This window comes from Dreissena polymorpha, chromosome 11 (assembly GCF_020536995.1).
Source record: "Dreissena polymorpha isolate Duluth1 chromosome 11, UMN_Dpol_1.0, whole genome shotgun sequence".
Lineage (NCBI taxonomy): Eukaryota > Metazoa > Mollusca > Bivalvia > Myida > Dreissenidae > Dreissena > Dreissena polymorpha.
The window spans coordinates 60,592,120-60,614,671 of record NC_068365.1 but is presented as its reverse complement, the minus strand read 5'-3'; the positions used below and the strand labels follow the sequence as shown (position 1 = coordinate 60,614,671).

The following is a 22,552-nucleotide window of genomic DNA, read 5'->3' as shown; positions in this document are numbered from 1 at the left end:
TACCTGTAAAATCCACACCTGAAACAGCCGTAAGGTGTGGAAAGTAGGACCCCAATGGCACAAATCCGCAATTGCATAATCAATATATTGTTGCAAAGGTGTGGCAGTGGGTTTCTGTCACAGGTTATTGTTAACTGCGTACATGACGGCCGGTAAATTTACCTCGTGTTACAATGCGGTTAAGGCCCAGTCTCAATATGATGCCGGCGGAGCCCCAGTGCGTGATCAGTCATCTACCGGGATGAACTGTGGCCCTACCGGGATGAACCGTGGACGACCGGGGAAAACCGGGGCTCCACCGGGAAAGTATTAAAATGTTTAATACCTCCGGGATGAACCGGGAGTCACCGGGTAGGACTGGCAGCGACCTGCGTGGCACCTGGAACAACCGGGACTGTACCGGGAACAACCGGGACGGCACCTTAGCTCCACCGGGGCCCAAACACACCCCGGCCAAGCTACGGCAACGCCCCGGTGGAGCCCCGGTGAATGCCGGCAGAGTCCCTTTATAGTTACGTTACATAAGTAAACCGGTGCTCTGACGGTACCGTCCCGGTTGTTCCCGGTACAGTCCCGGTTGTTTCCAGTGCCAAGCCGGTTATTGCCGGTCCTTCCCGGTAACTCCTGGTTCATCCCGGAGGTATTAAACATTTGAATACTTTCCCGGTGGAGCCCCGGTTGTCCCCGGGCATAACCCCGGTGAGTGCCTGCGTAGTGACGGTTTACCGGGGCTCTGCCGGGACTCTGCAGGCTTTCACCGGGTTCAACCTTTTCGTTTGGATGTTCATGCGCACAGTGAAGCACGGCATCTTTTGCACTGGGAAATGGCAGTCTGCAGTAACTGCAAACTGCATGTGATATGTCCTGAAATGGATACAGAAACTTCGTTGAGCAACCTATACATTATATTTGTACTTCGTTGCGCAACCAATACTCTGTGCGAAACCTTTACATAAAGCGACTATTTCGATTTTAGCTCAAAATAAACTTAAAGGTTGCAACTACGCGCATTTGTTATTAGTTTGTTATTGAAAATAAGTACCTACCATTACTGGATGTTCCGTTCTCTAATCCATAACCACCAGAAAATATGAAACTCGCCTGATTAAGTAGTGTATTTACACCATGTTTTCGTAGTAAAACATATACCCGACGTCGTAGCGAAACGGACTACGCTTTGACCTCGTCAGCCCCCAGTGTAAACACTTTCGGTAAATGTGTTCATGTCTATTATTTTGTTTTAGAAACATGATTAAATACTAAGCTGCGTTAACGCTGGCTCCAAAACTAACAACACGCTTTGAAATATATATATATATATATATATATTCGCAACATGATTATGAAGCTATCCGATTTCGAATTGAACAAATTTTTGAATCATCAAAACCTTGTACTAATCAACCTGTTAAATAAGTTAAAAAATGCGTAACCAATATACAACCATCCAACATTATGTAGAGATTGCACATGTTGGATTTCTAATATGGTGTTATTCTTTTGTCCAACAAACAAAAATAAAAAACAAAGAATTTTATATGACTGCAATAAAACACGCGAGAAAGAATAATATAGAAATATTGTGTAGATTACGCAAATAAATGCGCATAAATAATCCTTTCAGTGTTGAAATTGATATTTAAGTAATTTAAGTAATTTTGATCTGTAATAAGAACACACTGGATCAGCAGGCGATTTACATGCACGAATCAATCTTACGGGACTTTACTGGTCTAGTAGGAACGGAGGTTCACGGTGCATGATTGGAACCATTTTTTAAATTATGCTGATGATGTTCTACATTGTCATGGGTAAAAGAAAATTGTGTTCCCAAGAAAATGTTTATACCGACGGGGTCGAAATCCAAGATTGCCGCAAAGATGGCCGACCAAAAAAATAGGAAATACTGTTTTTTTCGCAAATGACACAAACAACATATATTTTCGATGATTTGTATAAGCTTTTTCATTTAAGCAATCGAAAAAATATTATTATTATTAAACAAAAAAGTTTTTGGTGCAACATTAAACACTTTTTTGAAAAAAAAAAAAACTATATCTATGAAAATAGGTAAAAAACCCACATGTTTTTGTGCTAATGACATGTTGCAATTTGTACTTGAAAAACAGTTTAGATACAATTATCATTAACTACATTTATTCACACCTATGGAACTAAGGGATATAAATATATAATATTTCATGTAAATATGATCAATAATTGTGCTTTTTAAGAGAAGAAAAGGGGTGGGGTAAATAACAAATATAAAGAAAAAATGTTTAATGTGCATATTGATATTAATATATTTTGAGATATACTAGTCTTTTAATATGTTATGTTTATGTATTTGAATCTGTTTGATACTTTTTAGTGCATACACATTGTTTTTAAACATAAAATATATTTCTCTTACTTATAATAGGAAAAGTAAAGATAAAAAATCATTTATCAACAAAGAACATACACATCTCTTACATTGAGCTATATAAGTATAAGGGGCTCACGCTGCATGATTCTAAGATTTTATTTGAAAATGCTGATGATAAACTACCTTTTCTTGGGTAAAAGGTGATTTTTGTTACCACGAAACTTTTTCATCACATGGTGTCTAAAGCCAAGATTGCTGCCAAGATGGCTGCCCATACACCTATATAATACTGTGTTTGTACAAATTGCATACACAAAACTTATTTCGACCATTTTGGATAAGCTTTTTAATTTAAAAAATGTATGACAAAAAAAACAATTAACTGTCCTGAGGAAATATGATAAATGTAATACAAAAATGATTAAATACACGTTAAATCGATACACAAAACGTATTTTTGCTTATTACATATTTCAATGTTTACCTGAAAAGATATTTTGATGTAATAAATATGTCAACTACGTGTTTACTATTAATTTTTTATCATTTCATTTAAATAAGTATAACTAATTATTATTTAGACAATAACAGAAGGCAGAGCTGGGCCGGACGTCTATAATCGTCCCGATGCCGACATAACGGCCCGAGGGTCATTATGAGGCTAAGGCTTATTTTAGACGTCCGGCTCAGCTCTGCCGTTTGTTATCGTGTATTATTACATATCAATCTATTTTGTTCCTTCACTAAAATGTATTACAGAACCAGCTGTCCGTACTTTTGTTTCATTCAATTTTTTACGCAATATATGAAGTATTTCGTATGACGTAATTTTTGTAAGGAAACAAATCAGTTTAAATAAGACTCTATGGATTCTATTTAGGAAAATTCGGATGTGGTGGTTTATTTATCAGTAAATTATTTTGAAAATCAAAAGAATGCACAATTTATTTTGGATAGTGTGTCGGTCATGCATAATCGGAAACTTCGATTGGACTAAAAAAAGTCGCTCCGAGCAGTCATTCGATTTCGTAAAGCGTATTTTACGTCAGAATGGCTAGCATTCGATACCGTTTCCAAATAGTAGCTTAAAACAAATTTAGATAAAGGGACGGAAGAGCAGAAAAAAAGGAAATGCTTATCATTGTAATTGTATTTTTCAAAGCATGGGATCGAAGTTGTCATTGAGGTAAGCGTGTCGTTTCCTAAATTGTGTTGTTTTAATCATGGTACAACTCAAATAGTGTCATCAGTTACAGTTGCATTTTAAGTATCCCGATATTGTATACCGTTTACTTATCAATAATGCTAATTTTTTCTTCGATTTATGGCTAAATTTTATTGATAACCGTTGGCTAAGACTGAAATTGGTCGCTATTTTGTTGAATTAAAGCCGCGCGATCCGATTCTTTCAGATATGAAAAATAGCATTTATATTGGCCCGCAAGAAACGAATAACCGCCCACTCGCAACGTCATTTTCTTACTATTTATATCAGTGGGGCAATCACGAAATAGTCAATACGGCGAAGTTCATGCCTAGGAAGGTATTTTTTGCCGGTATACACCCTTTATTTATTGTATTATTTTTTTTAAATACCGCTCACTTTCCAGCCATACCAGCAATAAAGTTACTAGCGTTTATTTGGTGTAAATATTTGCTATGTATCTCGACTTTACTCGCAGCGAAATTTCTTAGCGGGATGACCGAATTACGCTGAGACATTTTGTGGGCAGTTAAGTCGAGATATAAAGCGAATGTTTATACAAAATAAACGTTAATAACCTTTTAACTGATATGGCTACAAAGACTATCACGTGATTACCCCCTCTGTATACTTACGAGATGTAATATTATAAATAGGCATTATACGTAACGCCCTAAGATTTTAATACGTAGTAACCAAATACATTTGGGTTGCAATGTGCATGTATATATCGTGTCTAATACGTAGGATAAATAAAATATATATTTATTTCTAGAAACGGTTATACAATTTAGATCATTAAAAACATTCAGTAAAATTGTTCATAAATATATTTAAGACCAGCAAAGATTTCTAAATGAATGCGAAAATATGCCTTAACTTTATTTCAATTTATTTTATAAATATTTATCTTCTCAAAACGTACACAAGAGTTATTGTTGTACACTTAACAATTGTAAGTTTGCAACACCTGAAAATGAAACACTTGCGCATTTCTATCGTTTTTCACCTTTTTCGTATACATCTAGGTCGAAACCCACATTAGGAAGAAATCCTCGTAAAACACCAACTTACAGATTAACAAAAACACGAACAACACCTGTTATATTTATAAGTTTCAATAAAAGGGTAATAAGAAACCGGAACAATATATTGGGTCATTTACTATTGACATTAGCTATTGTTCATTTCAAATGCATTAAGTATTGGAAAGGATACGCGGTGATTTTCCTTTTGTTTGTAAGAAAGTGTTCAAAGGCTAAACTGGCTTTGTTTCACTGTATCTAGCATAAAAGTTTCCTATTCTTTACTACTTCCTAGTCTTGATTCAAATTATTTTACTTTATATTATTTTTGTTTTTCGTCTTCGTTAGATACTCGTTTCGCTTATATTTATTTTTTCGTTTTTGTTAAATATAAAGTATATAAAGTGGCATATAATGTTATTATTCGTTTATTTAATACGTCAAAGCATATATCAGTCATTTAACTAAAAGCTGGTATGTATCCTTCGCCATGATTTATAAGTTTCTGTTTAAAACATAGCGTACATTTCTACTTTATCTTGGTTGAAAGGCAAATGACATAGTGAATAATGAATGCTACTCACAGCTACTTACATTCGGAATATTAAAAAAAGTTGTTTAAAATAAAAAAAAAACAATTATTAATGCCTTTAATAAACATGATTACATTCTACCTAATTCATGAGCAAACACTTTTTTCGTGGAGAATTATTATATAATTAATGAATATTAATAATTTTCCTGGATTTAAAATTTTTATTTGTAATAGTTGCATCTCGATTTAAGTTCATTTGTGAATTGTTAAAAGCAAGGATATAAAACATAATTGAGCTCAGGAATGTGAACCCGGACAATTAGTTTTGCATCCGATGTACATATAATTCATACTTTAAGCACATCCCTTTAACAAAATGGGACAATACATATAATCAACATGCCTAATGCAGGTCAGTCACAGTCTGATAACATTTGAAACCCAATAATACGGAAGTCTTATAAGTCTATTTTAGTAAGTAAAAAGTGATTGTTTAGGTTGAATACACATTTCTGAGGGTCAATACACTACCGACATAGAATTATTTATTTCAATATCGTAATGGGACATTCGTACCTACGTGTGTATCATATGTCATAGTGCGAAAGAAGTGGAAGGTTGTATTACAGTCTTGTATTGTCGTTTCTATTTAAAAGTACAGATAGTGTTTGATTTAATTTCAATATAAACAATAACATTATATATGAATAGGTTATTATTATTTATTAAATTAATTGGCTTTTAATCATCGATTTGTGTTTATTTAATAGCAAGTGTGCCTGAATGGCCAGAATATGATAATCTATTTTTCAACAGTAAGTTTTGGTACGGTTAGTATTCTGCTATACACAATAAGCCCCATTGCAGGGACATATCTGGGTATTCAAGTTCCCGGTGTTTATCACCTAGTACACTGCGTAGTGCGCTGAATAGCGTAAATTATATTAGAATGTGCGATTACGTAAATAGTTAGTCTGCTATTACGTAAATAGTAAGTCATACTCAAAGTACAGATCATTCACATCACATTCATAAAAACGAGATTCAATCTCAATGATTGAATCTTTCATACAAGTGTGCCTGAATGGCCACAATATGATAATCTATTTTTCAACAGTAAGTTTTGGTACGGTTAGTATTCTGCTATACACAATAAGCCCCATTGCAGGGACATATCTGGGTATTCAAGTTCCCGGTGTGTATCACCTAGTACACTGCGTAGTGCGCTGAATAGCGTAAATTATATTAGAATGTGCAATTACGTAAATAGTTAGTCTGCTATTATGTAAATAGTCAGTCACACTCAAAGTACAGATCATTCACATCACATTAATAAAAACGAGATTCAATCTCAATGATTGAATCTTTCATATATGGTTAATATGATTTTAAACAAACTGAAAGCAAAACTCAACTTAGTGGGATAATGAAGCAGCAATAAATGAGTACACGTAGTTCGGGATTTGACCACCATAACCTCAAAAACAGATCACGCTAGCTGACCAGATATAATTGTAGTTCCGGTATGAGAAGGTTATATAGTATTGATCACTCGAGACTCTATGAGGTTTAGTTTTCATTCGGAAAAAGTGTGGTTCAATATACCTTTAATTGCACATGTAATCGATTTTTTTCAATCGTGTTATATGTAAAGCACGTTAAATAGGTAAACTCGGTATAACCGACGTTTGCTTGTCAATTCAAAAATCATATAATCGATATATGTAAGGTTAACATATATTGGTAATTATAAATTAAACATACGTTGATTTCCTCATTTTATTACGATTAAGGTTGTTTATGTGATTTCTGAAGTAAACATAATATCAGTAGCGAAGCGTAGTTAGACGTTGCAGACTCGCTGGTCAAGGATATCGAACACTATAGTTTTTCTTAGCACATTTGGCTATGTTTACTCATGCACATTGCACCATTACAACTGCTCAACAATAATTCATATAGCTTTTTAATTTAATGCATATTTTATAAATTATATTTTTTAATTTGATTTGAAAACAGTTTTAAGCAATTGTTATTAAAGGACTATACGTTTATAGGCCACTGTAATCGGTTATCGCGCATATATTGTGTTTTGAAATACAGTAGGGTATACCCTGTAAAGGGAGGAAGTTAACCACACTATTTAGCTTCTGTATTACTTTGATCAACAAATTAACATACATGTGTGTATAATGTACTATGAGCATTTAATCCAACAATAACTTCCGTTCGATAAGGATATTTTTTGGTAACAGTGAGTTTGATAGCCAGTTCGCATGTTTAGTTAAGAGCAAAAACAAACATTGACAGGTGAAACGCAGCATGTTGATTCTTTACACAAAAAATAAACACAAACGTCGGTTGTTAAACAGCAAAAGATAACGACTTACGTGCATAAATATTGTTACAAAAGCTATATTGAAGGCATTTTTACTGAAACATATACGACTAAAATACCACAATTCTACGATTATATTGATAAAATATGTGTTATTGTCCCTAGACAAAGTTATTTCAAGATATACAAGCAATAGGGTATTTTTTTAAATAAATATAAATATTTGCAAACAAATGTAACGATTTATACACAGTCCACTGAAATAATAATCAATATAAAACAAGAGTTTAAAGATACATTGATAACTGTATGATCAAAAGCATTTACTCAAACAAATGTGTGTCGAATTCCATATCTTATATTGTTTTCAATTGATGTAGTTTTTGTTTTTTAATTATAATTTCGACGTTTCCCATCCTCTTGTATGTTTGTAAACGTAAAACACTTTCCATGGTCAATTCATAATCTAGGTCAAGTATGCATTTCGTTTGCATAAGAAAACACTGTTGTTCTATGGACGTATGGTTCGCGGCAGAAGCATACGTTAGTGTAAAGTCTTCAAAATCTAGACTCATTGATCGAGGTGGTATCATTCGATGAACTGTATTTAAATGTCGACATTGGTGTGAGATAGCCTTGCGTATCATCGTCATCGTGATTGTCATGTAAACAAAGACCTTTTTCATGGACGTAGCAGGGCGCACGAAAATCGACAATGCCGATACCGTTGTTGTTTTCATTAGATTCATCAATGGTATCATACTCATGTTCGCATTGGATCTCTTTGAGATCACGTTGTTCCACATTAGAGCCAGATTTAATTTTTAACGTGCTGCTGCTTTTGTGAACGGAAGACATTTGTTGTAATAATTTCGTTTGAAATTGCACATTACTTTCACAATCAGCTGTTTGAAATTCTCCATATTTCATATAAACTTCTTTTAACTCCCTGTTGTCTGTATTTGTAAGATCTTCGTAAGCAACCGAATTGATTGACTTTGGCTTGGCCTTAGCTATCCATTTCTTTTTAAATAACGTCATTTTCGTTAAATTGGATGGCCTATACTTTTCCTCGGAAATCGGCGATGACATTTCTAATTTCCGTGTTTCTTTTTTAGTTCGAAAAGAAGTTACTGAAGCGTTAGGAGATCTGTATAAAGAGGGAAGTGTGGAATCCTTTTTTAAAAGAGCTGTTAATCTTCTAAATCGGTGCCTTATTTTTGCTAAGGTCCCGTATGATGCCAGGTGTTTCTGAGATCCCTTTTCTTCATTTTTATTATGGAGTGTGCCCATCACGTATTCACTGATTCGATTATCAAGGAACGGAATTACAGAATAAACATTTCTTGTTCCCGAATGTGTAGATTCACTCGACGCGCGACCAGCATGGTCAGTATTTCGTACGGTAGTAACGATTACATCAACACTTGGCTCATCATATTCAACAACATTGCAGGTATTGCTGAAAGGGACATGTCTTGATACGTTAGCCGATTTATTGTGTTTTCCTTTTAATACTTCCGTACTGTTCACAAAAATCTTGCGCCTGTTTGGGACAAAACATTGTTGAATACAATTAAAAAATGACAAGCATTTATGATGAGTTAAATAAACAATTAGACTATTTAAACTATTAATTTACTATATATGTACTATAAGTTTCAATAAAAACATGTGACTTTATAATTAATTACCATTAACGTTTTGTTTTACCATGTTTATATTTTCATGCCCATTGCTTTGAACAATCATTAAAGTATTTGGTGCTTTACCCTTTCATTTAATAGTTGTAAAATGCACCTGATTGAAATAAAAATGTATTATTATCATTTTTTTCGGAAAATGAGATAATGCAAACAATTAACGATTGTTTAATTATATAGTTTTGATCCCGTGAAATGGGACCATAAAACTAAGTTATATTGAAGATAATAATACAAAAGTTAAGATAGATAGCATAGTTTATGTAAACACTAACTCCTTACCTTCTGCAATATATAACATAAGTACCAACACCCGCAACAAGCAGGATAACAGCAACAACAGCAACAACAACAATTATCCAGACTTTCAAACCGCCTACATCAGCATTAACAGTGTTGTCATGTATTGCTTTAAATACAAAAAAAAACATTTTCAATTTATGCAGATTTAGAACAGAAAGCACTTCTTTATCGCTATACAAATACATAGGTTTATATGGGGCGAACCACTATTTTGTATGTTATTTAAAAATTCATAATGTAGACTAATTGCAACCATCATCCGCGAAATATTGGACATGTTTTGTAAAGATAACGATATTGATAAATAATGTTATGTCAATACTTTGAGACGCTGTCTCCGTTGTTGTCGTTGTATATTGAACAAATGGTGTCCTTATACACGTCACTTCTACTTGTGCATTATTGCGTGCTATAATAGAAGTGATGTAATTAGAAAAAGGCTTTATGCATAATGCCATCGAGCGATATCCAAATAAAGAAACCTACCTTGTACTTGCAACACATAGTTATGAAATTTAACGATTTCAGGCTTGTAAGTTGTATAAAAAACATAATAATCTGAGACAGCTATCCACACGTATTCAGGTGCATCGTCGTCACCATGTTTGTAAATGTCCATCAAAGTTATCACTACGCTATGGGTGTTGCTATCGACAACTGTTCCATGAAAGAAATTTGATGATTCGTCTATGGCGTCGACGCATTTTGGAGGCAGTTCGATTGCTGGCTCACTTGTCAGGTACGCCGAAGAACAGTTCGTCCGTTCTGACTCAGTATGAACGCGTGCCATCCGAATGTCAACGTATTTGACAACAAGACGTCCAGCAGATGCGAGTCTACACTCACAATTTGACGCAAACATAAATGAAGATTTCTGTTTGTCAAAAATCATGTGAACTTCCTCCATTTTTGTCAAAGACTGCGAACACATTTGTGCAATGTCTGAAAATGTTCAAAAGTATTGATGCAGTAGAAAACTAAAACGAATATTGATACACTCTTTCATTGCGATCTATCGTACGTGGCGTTTTGTAAATGTTATGATCGTGTACCTATGTTTTTATTTAAAGAAAATATGCTGTTTTATTTGAACAAATCACAATGGATTCATATTGATTTATGTATGCACGTTAAAAGAAGTATACGAATGCAACACTAATGTGCTCGTAAGTAATGCAGGATACATTGTAAACATTTATCCGTATTTAGCAAATTCAACTCCAAAGTTTACCTGTAATGCACGCATATTTAATAGTTGCGTAACTCGATAGCTCAGTTCTTCCATTACAAATCAAATAGGCGCGTCCAACGTTGGTTGTGCATGCACTATTACCGGAGCATTGTCGATAAAAATTATAGGAGTGAAGTTGAGTGTAACCTGCCAAACAGTCATTTTCTTTGTAAGCACAACATCCCGAGTCAGCACTGAAATAAAACGGAACCAGTCAACGAGAACAATATCGCCAACGTTAATGTACGGATGATTTAGGTGCGAGCGAATCGTAAGCTTAACTATTTTAAACACCAAAATAAATATAATTGTACAAAGTAAAATATTAAAATGTTTGATTACGTTTTTGTTTATTTTTAAATTAATGTGATTATGTATATAATTTAAAATGCTTCATTGCCGTAATTCATTTTTCGGTAAAATGCAATACAGTTCGAAACCAACATTTCGATCATCATGGTATCGAATTAATCTCGAACTTATTTCTTGGACCTCATATGTTTTATCCTTTCATTCTTAATCATTTGAGTATACATCTAATGATATTGGAATGTCTCATTTGTTAAAACTAAAATGTCGGCTCCAACAACGATTTTAAAAGTAATCATTCATGGATATTTTGAATTAGCACCGTGCTATACCGTTCGGTATCGTTTTATTGTTTTCTTTCCAATTCAGTTCCGATTGACGCATGTCTGCAATAATGCATGGCTAATATTACGTTATTAAAAGTTATTTTTGACTTGTTAAATATCTACATACGAAACCAATTTATGACAGCGTTCGTAGATTTATAGAATATTGACATTAGCATTTACAAACCTGTCTATGTTCATATTTAAATAAAATCTATTTAAAGTGTTACATAATGGCATACACAATTTTACGACAATCAAGTAGAAAATCGCTCTCATGAACTTTCATATATTTATTTCTATTTGACTGCCCACATAAATTCGAATAAGCTGCGTTGAAATGTTATTATACCGAAGACAGCCTTCATTGTGTGGGCTTTCCACGCAAGCTCCGACAGTAACTCCATAGTTTTGTTCCATAATATGGATTTTCTGATCTTGTGTACACTTGTCCATCAGCAATGTACTGCATGTACTCCAATCGCTTCCAAAGCACGCGCTTGCGTTGTAAGTAGCATCGGAAATGACGTCACCCGTCGTGACCCAAATCAAAACGATAGCTGCAAATAGTGTTTTAATCTTGTATTCAAATACCACATAAAGTTCTGTGCGTGGCCTATTTTTTGAACAATTAAATAGTTTAGATATACTTGTTTACGACCATTAAAATCTGTAAACAGCTTTAAAAATAAGAGATAATAGATTCATAAAAGAAAATATCAGCTCCTTAAGGTATAGCAAAACAATGGTAAGCCAACAGTTGACACTTGACAGTGATATGTGTCAAAATCTTGATTAAAATAAATAATCTACATAATACATATATAGGATTTCAAGTATTAAATCTCAACGAACAATAAATGGCAGGCTTTTCATCGGAATATATTTACATGCCAGAAGAGGGTAACAACAGCTGGTATATTGGGGTTATAAAGGACACTGAGCTTCCTTATTGTATCAATGTGAATGCGCTCGTAACCATGACAAAATAAGTAACAAAAGCAAGCATGTCTTAGGCTTAAATTGTTTTCTTATTAAAATACTCAGGAGAGCTCGGTGATATTAAATTCGCTCGATGATAGTTTGTTACAACTTGTGCATGCAATATGGCAAATTATAATGTTAAAATCATAGCAAAACAATCCGTTACCCCAAACATCTTCTAAATTGTTAATACAATGTTATGTATGTTGTGAGGATTTTGTTTTTGAAACCCTTTGATAAGACATTAGTTAGGGTTTTTTATGTTTTAAAAATACTAACTCCTCAAGTAGACCTCGTGAATACACTGAAATCAACTGAAGCGGTCCATAGAACAAGATTAAATTCGACATATGTATCAATGGTTTGACTGTTGAGAAACTATTACATTTGGGCCGTGCTCTGTATAAAAGTGGGTTTAATGCATGTGCGTAAAGCGTCATCCCAGATAAGCCTGTGCAGTCCACACAATCTAATCAGGGATGACTCCTTCCGCTTGTATGTGTTTTTTTATTAAAGAAAGTATCTTAGCAAAAATCTAGCTGTGTACGTTTTATTTCTTTTATAACCTAAAACATTTTTTCCAGTTGGTTTAGAGCAATATAATGTTAAAAAAGAAAACAGGTAGATATCGAAATAGATTACCAATCATGATTTATATCACTTGTCGAAATATGTGATTTATTCTTGATAATATATCAATAAACAAATTAATACGTTAAATTGAACTCAAAGCATGTGCTTCAGATTTTTATAGTGTGTTCAATTAATTATAGTTTTCAATAAATAGTAAAATCTTATTTTTTCTTTGCGCAGAAAAAAAACAGCACAAGTTCCTATGTTTTTGAAACATGTCACCATAATAGTCGCCATTAAATTTAACGTGAAAGCGTATTCTTAATAAAGAGTGCTTTGTAATTTTATAATAATCAGAATTGCTAAATCAAATACCTTTTATTATGTCCATTTGTTCATAGACCACATTAAGTTTAAACAACTTTGCAACGAATGATCGCATGTGTTATCAGTACAAACTGCAACCGAAAACCGAAAATGGAAATTAATTCGAAAATATTTACCCCTATTTATTTCACACACTTTATTAGATTGACTGAAAACATGACTCTATAAAAGATATATTGCCTCGATTGATTCAGAAATAAATGTAAGGGATTTAGTTCGATCACTTACCAAATTGAAGGCACAAGAAGTGTTGTTGTCCTACAATAGCAGATCACTCCGTCAAAAAATTATACATGGTAACATAATGCATTTCAAGATTTATTGTGTCGTTATTGCTTATCGTGTGATGTTTTCTTTATAAGGGAATACACTAGCATCATTATATGGGTTTACACGCGTGTTTGTTAAACCCTACCTCATGATTTGGCTGTGATCAATTATATGGACCGCATGTGGATAATTCAGCGCTAACGTATTCCTTATATTTATCCTGCCTATGTTTCAAACATTGACCAAATAAAGCAGGGTCGAATAAATGGTCCTATCTCTGGTCAACAGGAAGTAGTGTATTCCTACGCACGCTGTGACGATTGACATGTTCTAATATTTTACCTTAGACATTTATTGGGACGCATCATGAATGTTAACGTTATAATATATATCATTCTTTTTTAACTTTTTAAAAATATATCACCAAACCAGCTTTCCGTATTTATCATTTTCATTTACTTGATTAAGCAATTATGGCGTATCTAGTGTCACGTCATTTCTCTGACGAAACATACTATCTAGTTTCTCAGGATTTTAGGGACACCGATTTTGACATGGTGATTTTAACAGTCAGTATTTGTTTTAAATATTTTTAAAGCATCGATTGAATCAAAAACGTATTACGGAGTGTGTGTTTTACATTCATAATTGTTAACTTCGATACTAACAAAATAAATCGCTACGGCAGGATTACGATTTCGTATATCGGGTTTTAGGTCAGAGTGGTAAGCATTCGATACAAAAGCTATAAAAAATAGTGTGGTTAAAAATACATTTCGAAAATAGGGATGGAAATAACAGAAAATAGATTTCGACAAAGGGATGGAAGAACAGAAAATGGATGTCTATATCGTTGTAAAATTATTGTTATAAGCAATAGATTAAAGTTGTCATTAAGGTTAATAATATATAGGTGTTTTTGCTGCTGCATTTTTTTTTTCATTTTTTTACCACGAATAATATCACATTCTCGATTCGTTTTTTAATTTCTTTTCATATTTTCAATAGGAAAGTATTAAAAGGAACAGTTTAAAGTGGAACTATTTCTTACGTGACAAAATCGGGAGTTATTCGGTCTTCTGGAATGTTGTGTACATGTAGGAGGCTCGACAAGAATAATTATATTGCTATGTCAATTTATCATTTTTCTTTGATAAAATGTGTCAACGGCATGAAGCAGGATAAATAAAATACATGGTTGGTGCCGAGATGGAGAAAGTTTATCCGGTTCGTCCCGGAAAAGAAAAATAGGGCTCGCTATATAGCCTAGAGCTCGTCCTATTTTCTTTTTCTTAGCCTCACCGGACAAATTGTATTCATCTCGGCACCAACCATGTATTCTCTATATATTCAGCATCGAATCCGTATTAGAAACCACGTTGCAATGCTCCGTTGGTGATGCTTTTCATAAAATTATGATCTTAGGCCATGCGGTTCCTGTAACCTGGTCTGGAATTTTAAAGATTGTTCACAAATCATTATAAGAATAAAAAGAAACTCATAACTAATGAACATATTAGTAGTAGTCAAATACAATTGTATGCTTAGAAATAGATTAATGGGTTATTTTATATAAACACAAATAACTATTATTTTTTAGAAAGTTATACAGTTTTAAGACTGATGCAAAGATGTCTATTAATTAAAGATACGAATACCTTAATTTGTACCTTGTTACATCAATATGTTATGATCTTAAGAGAACGAAATGCTTATAATTGGGATGTATACAAATGTTTGTATAAATTGTTAAATTAATCATCATTTAAACGTATCAAACTGACATCAAATGTCTTAAAATAAATGAAGTGCTCTCGAAGCATATATTCATAGACAGCATCAAAATAGAATCCCATGACTGTTATTGAGACTGATAACTATAAATTCCGACTACCATCTTACACATTGTTCAAAGTTAAACGATCGAATATGTTGTGTGTAGTGCCTCCATATGTTTTATCGTCATATGTTGCTGTATTTTTAAGTTTTTGCTCTGCCAATCGGATATTAGCTGGTTTCAGAGGTAATGAGCAAACATTAATAAACCAATAACTAGCTCCCTTCACAATGTATTGAAACAATAAACGGTTATTTATTATATTGACTTGCACATTACGTTAATAAAATATTATTAGTCGGACATTAATTCCTGAGAATTAACGTGGATCCTCTCAACTTAAATGTTAAAAGTTTTAAATCCGAAATATATTCAAGAAGTTGTTATCTAAGTCTTAAATGGGCCAACTAGTATCGACAAAACGTGTCCATGCTCTAGGTCCTTGATTGTAATCTTCTGAATACGTTCTTCATACCAATAAACTATATATATAGTTGTATTTGAAAGTAATTTTATTGATGGTATTATCACACAACAATGAAAACTCGTACCCCACTCTCAATAGTTTTCTTAAAGGTCGTACAACAAAACAAAGACTGCTGACTACAGCTTTTAATAGAGGATGCTGAATTATGAAGCGTATATTACATTATGGTAAATGTATTGCCTTCCAAACCCCGCCTAATCAGAACAAGCGTGTATTTGATCATTTGTTTGAATGACTGATTATTGACTTGCATTAGTTGTCAAAATCATGTTAATCAATGTCGTCCCTTCTCGCTGCTCTCGTCATCTGCATCATGACATATTTTAGTACCACTCTTGAAAGCACGTACTATTTTTCTACTTGTCATATTTTAGATGACTGAGATGTGAAATAGATGCAACTAGTTAGTGCAAGCAGTCGGAACATAAAAACGCGCAATGCTTATATATCCAAGTAAATTGTGGAGTTTCAAGTCTGCGTCTCAAGTTGCTGATGCTTACCTACTTATGACATACAGAGAGTGGGAGTCTATCTCGAATAAAGGCGGGTCATCTGGAAAGCTTTCATCCTGAGAAAGACATAAATTACGTCCAACTTTGATGCGAAGTTTAGCTGAGAAAGAAACAGAAAACCAGACGTTGTCATCGCCGTAATACATTACCGGGAACCAGTCTAAAACCAGTTTATCACTTGGTTGTGTGTATATTCCTACTCTTCTTTTATAGTGTGTTAACTCAGATTCGTCGGGAATATATGTGTTGCTGTGTTATGTACCGATACACGACAGGATGGACCTGGCAAACGATTACTCCTCCACTACACTCCCGTACACCTGTCTGCCTATGAAAGATTAATTGCAGATTTATCTTATATTTGTGTAGTTTTATAATTGAAATGGAGTCACATTTGCAGGGCATATGACTTTAACCACTGTGTTATAACATATAGGCGGTAATTATGAGAATGCATTTTCTTTTCATTTAGTTATGTCTGATTGACGTCCTCCTACTCGTACATCTCCGGCTCAAACAGTTCGTTTTGTCCGAGTCACATACTCTGGCTTAAATGTGAAACTACCCTTATATAAACATATTATGGACATTTTGTCGTTGTTGTGTTCCATTTAATGACATCTGTAATGAACGCAGAAGCACACAAATGTTCAATCGGTTACTATGTAAGCATACATTCGAATAATTTGAAAATAGTTTGCACAACCGATTAAACAGACTTATGTTTACTACATACTTACTCATTATAAGGTACGTCTTTTATGTTTGGTTGCCCATGTAGTTAGTTCTTCAACATTCAGTCCATGTGGACAACCATATTTGTTACTCACGTTCTGACCAGTAAACATTTATATAAGCTTAGCATCCGTATGCCTGTATAACAGAAGTACGAATGAAGGAATAACATTTGTCTTGTTTGTGTTACAGTTTGAATTTTGTATCGTTTGCTCATAGGTTTTATCTATTTTGGATGCAAATGATGGGACGAACGTTTGTTCATATCATGCTGATTAGTGTTCATGTACCAAAGGCAGAATGTGTTCAGTCTTTTTCAAGCAACAGATATACGCCGCTCGTTGCGCATTGCACTTAGTTGATTATTACATATTAATAAGTGCATTAATGACAATAACGCTATGCTTTTTTGTATCAACAATTATATTCAAAATATTAACCGATTCAATCTTCTTAAATCAAAACTATATTTAAACTAGTGTACTGTTAAATATAATTTATAATTCCATTAAATCGCAGCATTGGATGAATAGGAATGATACGTAAACTGCCATGCAGAGACCGAGTCAACAGTACCGCCAACCCGAATGCAACTTATAAAAGATAAAACAAGACGACTGAACCTCTTATTTTTATTATAGAGTTTTCAAATCTGCGTGTGTGCGTTGTTTTCTAAACTTAATAGTTCAATTAAATTTACATTCATGTAATAACTGAATACATTGATCACCAATACAATGTGTTTTAGCGTTCGTATCACGATCTAAAATGGTAAAGTTTGACTGCACTTAGTTGCTCCTATTATTTATGTAAAACAATTCATGATCAATTGAGCGAAATGTGCATTACCAGTTATAATAATTAATATGTTTTTTTCTTGTTAAATCGGATGTTCGTTTGACAAATTTGAGATGTAGGTTAAATAAAATATATTTAAGGGGTGCAAGAATAAAGTAAACTCATACTCCAATACATTGTGATAAAATTAGTACGTTTTGCAATACAAATTGAATAAAATAAATATAATGAGTGACAAACGCGAGACAGTTTGCATCTTGAACATTAATTTGATCTTGGCGATCTTAAATGAGCAAAGCAAAGAAAGTAAAGAAGTTTCTGATGTATCCATGTTATATGATACTTGGAATGACTTAATGGCAGGTTGCAAATATAAACGTTACTTTTTTAGATACTTAAGTCAGTTTGTTATTCGGTGCATATATAAATGTTTCGCAAAATAAGGTTCAAGTTTGAATATAATACGGAAAAAAATAATTCACATAGCTTTAATGGACTATGAACATTTTAATATATGTTCAAATTAAAATACTACACTACACGATATACTACACGATTTGATATTTATAATTTAAAGTTTTATATTAAGACATCATAACACATACACAATCTATCTTAATAAAGTTGATTAAACAATGAATAAGGTTTACTGATGATCACGACATCCTAGGTGCTGATCTGAAAAATTAAAAAAAATTCTAGCAGTTTTGACGTTTTTGTTCGACTTAATTGACGGTTTTGGAGACTTTAGACGAGCAAAACACACACTTATTCAGTTCATTCATTGTGTAAATGTTACTTAAAATTGATAATGATATGTATACTTGAAACATTTTAGAAGATTTAGACGAAACTTATACTGCCAGAAAGATAAAACTTATCAGTAACGGCTATTTGCATCAGGTCCCGTCGTTTAATGGTTAGCACTCAGGTCTCTGAATCCTGTGACCCGAGTTTAAATGTCAACATTATTTTAAGTCAATCACTTACATATTGCATCCTCGAATATACAAAAACAAGCGATTAGTCCATATAATGAACAAAATATATATTGATGTGTAGCGTTATGGAAGATAAACTGGTAATATATGTAAATGATCAAACACATAATTCACCTGTTGGCTTTATATCTTTCGTTTCCCTTAACAATTTGGACGAGCGTTTAAACAAAGTATTATTGATCATTTTATCATTAATTGATAATCAAACACGCCTTATATTGATAAATGTAATGCTTTTGTGGTTAAAGAGGAAGTAAAAACAAAATGTTACAAAATTAGAGAACATTGGGCTAAACTTGGGACTTGAATCCACGATCCTCAGTTATCGATAATTCTTAAAAGTCTAATGCTCTACCGACCAAATAGGCAAACCTGCCAAGATTGCTTGATGAGTGGTATGTTAGAAATAAGTGAAAGTAAATCAATCTTATGCCACAAATTTTACGTATTCAGATCTCGATGGGACCCATTAATCGGTTGATAATGCTATCAAAACTCAATTACCATTAGTATTAAATCAATTGGTAATCATATCAAGGCAAATGTCTCAAAGTTAAATACATAGTCAGCACTCAGGACTTCTAATTCTGCTAATTGTATGAGTGGGTAATATATCTATAATATCTCCTCTAAACAATGGTATTCAGTTCGTGTTGATATTTTCACGTTTAGGCCAGCTTTTTTCGATTTTAAACACGTCAGGGTCATTTTGTTTTTATTTGAACTAAAAATTTGCCTTATATCTTGGCCGCTTACACCAGTTGTGGACGAAAAGAAGCTGGATCCTATGCTCGTTATTTTCACAGATATTTCCTCAGAAAGTTTTAATTTTTATTTTTTGATAAATAATGACATGTCAAATTACAATTTATATTCTCATTGAATATTTATTTGAATTGCCATGATAACATTGAACTTTCTAAGGCGTCATAGTTTGAACATGTGTTGTGTCTCATGTCATGACCTTTGTATTGTCATGTCTTGCAAAGGCAATTTTGCATCTGCATGGCATAAAATACTAGTGGATATAAAAGCGAATTTCTGCCACCTTTATATTGCTTGAATTTCATTATTATTATATTAAATGTGAAAATTACATTACCATATATCCATATGCTATCATTTTAACATTCTATTTGGTTATTATATTGCAATTATGAATGTGGTTTGACTGATTAAATGACCCTTTTCACGTTTTTGTAAATTGACAAAATTAAAGAAAGTTGTTTCAGATTCGCAAATTTTCGTTTTGGTTATGCTATTTGTAAAGAAACAGTAACACTGAACATTTACCTTGCTCTTAAATATCCATTAATATGTATAGGTTGACGATTCGAAAACCTGAAAATTATAAAGCGTTGCAACGTGAAACGATTGAATAATATGGAAAGTTCTGTTGTTGTTGTTGTTGTTGTTGTTGTTATATTGTGTGAAATTACGATGATTGCTTACATAAAGTAAAAGATACATCAACTCATAGCATGAGGACGGATGGCCGAGTGGTATAAGCGGAAGACTGTTACTACAGGACTCCAGGGGTCAGTGGTTCGAGCCCAGTTTAGGGTTACTTTGTTGTTTTTTTTCGTTTTTTTTTTAAATTGTAATCTTGTTTTTTTTTACCGGAGATTTTTAGGTTCAATGTTTTAATTTATCAATAAAAAGCATTTAATGACAAACTTCAATACATGCCAAAATCTGTGAAAAGGCCTCTTTAAAATAATCAAGTACGCAGTGAATATTTTGAAATCTCTTGCATCAAACTTTGTGTAAGAAAAATATAGCATAAGAAGTTCAGTGCAAATATGGTAAGGTCATTGCAATACAGTACACTGAAAATGTGTATTTATTTTTTTTATTGAAAATCATTAGACCACACTGTAAACATCGATTCGCATTATGACGCTTCAAAATACTAAATACAATTTTTCAATACATCACTGCATTTCCTATGTAAAGGTAAATTGGCATTCAGCATCGCTCGAGTCTTTAGACGAATGAAAACATCGCAGAGCCGTTGAATATTGGAAAGCCACACAAAACGCATAAATGTATCGCAGGTATCACCGAGAAAGTGAACGTATCTGCATGAAAATTCAGTATCTAGGCGGCATACTCCCAATAAGGTCAGGCACGAGGATTATAAGTGGTTCTTTAAAATGATAATACATTCTTTGGATTGATTTTGTTAACATAATATGTATATGGATGCCATTTTTGAAAATAATTGTGTTGAACATTTCTTTGGAAAAATGACGGTTACTTCGATTTGTTAAAAGGATTTTATCTGCAACGTAAATAAAAAAGGTTTTATCTGCGGACGGACGGTGAAATATTGTAAAACACGAGTAAAGCAAGATATTGAAAGAAAAAGATGGAAGACAAATATCCGACCATTTTTATTATTATAGTCGGATGCATTCTATGTTTAGAGACAATTGCAGGCATTGTATTGAACACGTACATGACACATCGCTGGTGGTCAGAAAAACGAATGAGACCACAGACCAACCAAACTGGACAACATTTTATTACTAGTTTAAAGGTGATAGACGTTATGATATGCCTACTTGTTATTCCAGCGACTTTTCTGGTTTTACTGACAGATAATAATACAAAAGCTGGATTTTGCTTTGCAAAAGAATGCTTGGTTGAGTTCGCGTCTTCCAGTAGTTCCTTCGCTGTCCTGCTTATAAGCGTCGACCGGTATCATGCTGTCGTCAAGCCAACAGAGCACGTGATGACAAAGTATCGTGTGATCGCGTGCAAGATAATGATTGCAACCGTCGGCATAATCGGTCTCACTCTCCCGACAATAAGCTTGGTTCTTGGTGATTTCTCATATAACACTACACACAACAATACGGTATTACCTTGCAGAAAAGTTATATGGATATTTAAACCGTTTTATATATACGAAATATACTATATAATATGGTTTATAATCGCTGTGATACTTGTATTTGTTTGCTATAGATCAGTGCTACGCGTGGTTCGACAACGAATCATTGCAAGGAAAACAATAGTTATCAGTATTACTGGAAGCACAACGGAAAACGCCAGCATCGGCTCCAGATTCCGAAAGAAAGAATTCAAAGCCACTCGTGTTGCTTTCTCAATTGTAATGTCGTTTCTTATTTGTTGGGGTCCACACATAGTGGTGACCGTTATTCAGGTCTTCAACTCGGCTAGTGTCACAATTGATATGCTTCAAACGGTCAGCCAAGTGATAGCTTTTTTAACTCCCGTTGTTCATCCCTTGATTTATACACACGAGCTCTCAAAGCGACGAACACGCCAGCATCTTGAAAATAAAGTCTCATTTCTCCGGTCAGTACGAAAAGGCAGGAAAATCTCTCCAGACAAAAGTTTCGGCGCGAGTACAAGTGGTCCTAAGGAAAGGACGATAGTTGAGTGAAACAGACCATATAGATACATGAAAACGTTGTTTGTACTTGTTGTCACCTATTTGGCACAAAGTTCCAAATAATGATACTGTTTATTTGACGTGTATTAATAATATATCAATTTAAAACTCAAAATCATATTTCAAATGATGATTGAAATTATTGTTCAATATATTACAAAGTAAAAGTGCTAAATTGAATGTGAGATGTAAAACTAAGCAA

The 22,552-nt window shown here is 33.4% G+C and overlaps 1 protein-coding gene across 2 annotated transcripts; it reads right to left on the bottom strand.

Moving 5' to 3' along the window:
• Positions 1 to 7,121: 7,121 nt before the first annotated feature.
• Positions 7,122 to 13,324, bottom strand: LOC127850785 (uncharacterized). 2 transcript variants are annotated; one of them, XM_052384095.1, is made up of 7 exons: positions 13,275 to 13,324; positions 11,695 to 11,902; positions 10,708 to 10,901; positions 10,037 to 10,418; positions 9,799 to 9,887; positions 9,456 to 9,582; positions 7,122 to 8,932 (listed from the first exon to the last, which is right to left on the bottom strand). In XM_052384095.1, the coding sequence occupies exons 1-7, from the start codon at positions 13,288 to 13,290 to the stop codon at positions 8,029 to 8,031; spliced, it is 1,920 nt and encodes a 639-aa protein (XP_052240055.1). In that variant the 5' UTR covers positions 13,291 to 13,324; the 3' UTR covers positions 7,122 to 8,028. The 2 variants fall into 2 exon arrangements, with proteins under 2 accessions (XP_052240055.1, XP_052240054.1); XM_052384094.1 differs by having other exon boundaries at positions 7,123 to 9,016.
• Between the last annotated feature and the right edge of the window lie 9,228 nt (positions 13,325 to 22,552).